This window comes from Gavialis gangeticus, unplaced genomic scaffold (genome assembly GCF_001723915.1).
Source record: "Gavialis gangeticus isolate Ggan-Ray unplaced genomic scaffold, GavGan_comp1, whole genome shotgun sequence".
Lineage (NCBI taxonomy): Eukaryota > Metazoa > Chordata > Crocodylia > Gavialidae > Gavialis > Gavialis gangeticus.
Genome location: NW_017729034.1, coordinates 2,953,671 through 2,958,075, shown reverse-complemented (window position 1 = coordinate 2,958,075; position 4,405 = coordinate 2,953,671). Strand labels below are relative to the sequence as shown.

The following is a 4,405-nucleotide window of genomic DNA, read 5'->3' as shown; positions in this document are numbered from 1 at the left end:
GGAGCTTCTTGCTCCCTTTAAGGCTCTACATTTGCCACGGTGACTGGGTGCTGCGGGCCAGGCTTGCTCTATAGGATGCTCCCTGGGCAAGCACTGAGAAATCTTTCAGGACCAGATTTCCTGCTCTCTAGGACACTGGGAACTTAGAACCAGTCATGCAGCCTCCAAAAGACTTCATGTAGAACCAACAGGGTTGCACCAACTCCAAAACCACCCCTCTCTACTCTGCTTGCCTCCCCTGCAGTGATGGGGGGGGGGGTTGGCATGAATTACAGATGACCCCCCCAATAATTAGATGCCATATATGGAAAACATAGATTTGTTATAATTTTCAAAATTTCCATGTATGTGATCTAATTATTGGTGTGGGGGATCTTAAATTCAGTGTTATCTTAGATTCAAATAAGTATGGTAAATTGGCAAGTGGTTTTCTAGAAGTCAAAGTCAAGACCTTATGATGGGCATCGGAAGATGAAAAGTTTGTGTAGCCACTGTCTATGGTGTTTTTGTTCTTACTTAGTTTCCAAGATGCATTTTGCCTTCAACAGCTCTAAATTCTTGAAGATGTGAATCCAAATGTATTGAATTTCTAAAATGTAAATATCTTTCATCAAAATATTTCTAACTAAAAGAATGGATCCGTATACAAGATAGATTAAATAAGAGCTGTGAGGAAGCTTGCCTAATGGCAGAAAACGTAATTTCTTTCATGTCTCATCTAAATAACTGTGCCTACTGTATTGTTTGATCTTTGCAGTGCCATGCTACAAACGTTGTAAACAGATGGAGTACTCAGATGAACAGGAAGCAATTATAGAAGAAGATGATGGTGATGGGGGATGGGTAGACACATTTCACAATGCAGGTATTTAAGCTCTTCTAAAGATTTGGTACTTTTAATCTAAAAGACCTTCAATTTTGGATTTCTAAGGGTCTTCACAGAAATGCACATCGAGTATTTGCATAATCACTAGTACAGATAATTCAAGTTATATTGCCATCTACATACCGTTCATCTAATGTGCAAGTTTTGCTTCTGGTTTAATCTGCATGTATGTGTTTGGGAAGTGAAGTGATAATTTGTCGGAAGTTTTCTCACTTAATTTTTGCAAAGCTCTTGACTGATGCAATGGAATCTGATCCCATATCACAAGAGTTGTGCTTCCTGCTATGTCTGTGTACATGGCAGGATGTGCAACTTTTTTAAAATCAGGGATCAGATCGCAGTTGCCCCATTACTACTTATCAGTGCAGGGGGAGTGTGGGATCATGAGCCTAGACTTCCCTTGCACTGGCAAGTTGAGAGCCACAGGCCCATGCCCATACCCTCATCACAGCTGATTATCTACTTGGCCCAGACAGATCTGAGTCCAGTTCCAGACCCGGAGCAGTCTGGGCTGGTGCCAAGTTGGCCCCAGTCCCCAGACAACCCTGAGTTGTCAACCCCAGTCTCCAAACAGCCCGAGGTCTCAAAATGGACCTGGGGCTGCCTAGCCAGGGATGATGATGCTCAGCAGCTTTGGAGCTGCTGGGCATGGGTCTCAAAGTCCCCAACAGGGAAGCCCTTCATCTCACTTGCTGGAAGCCTCTGATCTGCTGTGTCCAGCAGCTTGGCCAGAACTGCCAGGTGCAGGACTTAAAAATCCTTGACAGGAAAGCCCTTTGGCTCTTCCCTTGCTCACAGCCATAAAATATTCTACATTATTCGTGGAACATCTTATGGCTCATTTGCCATTTTATGGTGCCTTAAATTTGGGTGCGTATATAGCATTCTTGCCGTTTATGCTGTGATATTAACACATTAATTATGGCATAAATGTTTTAGGCCCCATCTACACCTTATTACATACTAGAGATGCAGTAGCTATCGTATTTGGTAGGGAAGCTTTTCTATGTGCAACAGATTAAACATTTAAGTAAGGAAATACTGAGAAGTGAAAACACCATTTTTGTTTGTTTTGCTTGAAGAGTGATATACTGATTAATCTTCCTTGTAAATGAGTTTGAGTAAGCTCTACAACAGTTTAACTTCAGCTCAATTAATCAATGGGAAAACAGCTTTTTTTTTTTCACTATGTTTTCACATCTTATGTGAGCTGTTGAACGGCCGCAGGATTGACTCATCCTCAGGATGACAGATGTCTTCTAGTAGAAAGGTTTATTTAGGTGATAAAGGAAAATACTGTCAAATATAGAAAACTGAGCACAAAGGATTCCTTGTTTCTTGCAAGCAAACAAAGTCTCTAGAGATCATTCTTGACATCAATCAATCTTAGTCATTGTGATAGCAACCTCTGGCAAGTAGATGCTTCTGCCTCCCATAGTGGGTGGGAAGAACGTGAGGACTAAAAACTATTTTGCCTAAACCACTTTACAGATCTCCTCAGTCTGTCTCATGCTTCTCTCTCCTTCCCTTCTTGGAGCTGGCACCTTAATTTTAGCAGAGCATCAGACGTTCATATTCCAAGAGAAGTTAACTGAGGATAGAACTTCCAGATACAGCTCTGTCCTTCCAAATATTTAAACCACTGTTAAAACACCTTCATTTTATGACTCAACTTTTTAATAGTGTTCTGTTCCATGGTTGCCAGTGTTCGTGTAAGTTGTTCCATTTGGCATCCATTGGAAAAAAGTCAACTTTGCAGTATTACAAAAATCTGGCTAAGTCCGTGTTCCTGTTCATCAAGATCTTGAACATCTTACAGTTTACCTCCAAGTCACAGTGCCCTCTCTTGACTGCAGCTGAAACTTTTAATACTGACCAGTATGACGGGACAAAATTTGGCAAAAGCAATTTAGTGATGTGGAACAACAGAATAAAAACTCTTTACTAGTGATCCTACAGCTGAACCTTCTAGTCTGTCTGTCTGTCTGTCCCTTCCTACCCACCCCCCCCGCCCCGGCCCTTGCAGAAGTGGTGGGTGTTCATTAACTGAATTAGGACATTATGCAGCAGATGTCCTTGCCTTATGCCCATGTGACAAACTTTAAAATATTAGTCTTCTAGGAAGAGATTCTTCTATATATTCTTTCCTGGCAGAATACTAGAACTTCAGTGGCATATTCTTCACCTCTTGATTAGTTTAAAAAAACCCAAAAAAAACAACAACAACAAAAAAAACCCCTCTCAATCTTGAATTATAGTAAAACTAGTCTCCATATGAGAGAGCACCAGTTAAGTAAACAAGTATCTTGGAGTCAGTTTTAGGATATCATGATGCTTAGTCCCTTTAGCATGGCAGGAAGGATAGTAAGCAAGAATGACTTTGCTAGCAAACAAATCATTTTAACTGGCTGGTAGTGTTTATCTGCTAGTAGCTGTTTATCCCTAAATGGCTAGGCTGTATTGGCTAATCCAATCTGTTGCCCAGCAAAATATCCAGGATTTTTGTAGTGAAGCCATCTAAGATGATGTTCCCCTCAGTTGATTAATGGGACTGGGTATTGTATCAAAACAGAACAAAGGGCCTTGTAAGATCATTGGTAAAACTAGAGGGGATACAGGTCCTGGTGAGGTGTGTTGAAGGACTATTCAATGCACTGAACAATCTCTAATGGCAGAAAGCATCAGGTACTCTGCTAGAGATTCATATTACACTTACCAAGCACTTCAGTTTGACATGCTTGATACTACTGATGGACATGAATCTTTTGTAACAGTTCAGTGCCGCCATCTGTACCAGTAAGAGCTATTTGTGTCTTCAGTTCGCCACGCACTGCTTAATCTGAGAAAAATGTACGTAAAGCACATGCGCTAATTATCCTGCAAGATTCCTGTGTCACAACTTGTTTTGTCTCTTTATGACATTATTGGATTGCACAAGGTCTTCAGAAAAGTGTTTTCATTTCAGTCAACATCAGTGCTGAATAATAACAGGCATCATTCCAGTTCCTCAAATCACTTTTCAAAATGTAATTGAAAGGACTGAATGCTGTTTTGTGAGCCCTTTGTTTATCATTGGGGATCTACTTAATTTGCGAATTCACAGATTTTGTGGAAACCACAAAATCAACTTAAAAAAAAATTAAAATACTGTTGGTTCCCCAGTGGGATCTAGCCAGTCCTCACTGCCTTTCATCCCACCTGGGAGGGTGAAGCCACTGGCTGGCAGGGCAGCCAGCAGCCAAAGTGGCGGCTACCCCCTTGTCTCTCCTCCCTCCCGGGGAGCCTCTACCAGTTAACAGCAAGGGAAAGGCCTGCAAAATTGGCTTTTTGTTCCATGACTAAGCCACAAAAATTGCCTTGTCTGGCTGTGGATTAAGCCGGACTCGAGGGGATCGCCTTCAGACCTCAGGTTGGGGAGGACCGGGTTAGAGAGCTTCTGGAGGGGCTGGACGCGTTCAAGTCAGCGGGTCCAGATGATCTCCACCCCAGGGTGTTGAGGGAGCTAGCTGGGGTTATTGC

The 4,405-nt window shown here is 42.0% G+C and overlaps 1 protein-coding gene and 1 long non-coding RNA gene across 3 annotated transcripts in view; one reads left to right on the top strand and one right to left on the bottom strand.

Annotated features, from left to right (window-relative positions):
- Window positions 1-4,405, top strand: part of ATG3 (autophagy related 3) — a 48,193-nt gene that overhangs the window by 24,810 nt on the left and 18,978 nt on the right. For both annotated transcript variants that reach the window (XM_019527272.1, XM_019527273.1), the window contains exon 5: window positions 758-865. In XM_019527272.1, the coding sequence (XP_019382817.1) occupies window positions 758-865 (108 nt within the window). The remainder of the gene's footprint in view (window positions 1-757; window positions 866-4,405) is intronic.
- Window positions 1-4,405, bottom strand: part of LOC109304587 — a 22,024-nt gene that overhangs the window by 6,998 nt on the left and 10,621 nt on the right. Inside the window, exon 2 of the long non-coding RNA XR_002099427.1 lies at window positions 1,428-1,431. This is a non-coding gene — a long non-coding RNA (uncharacterized LOC109304587). The remainder of the gene's footprint in view (window positions 1-1,427; window positions 1,432-4,405) is intronic.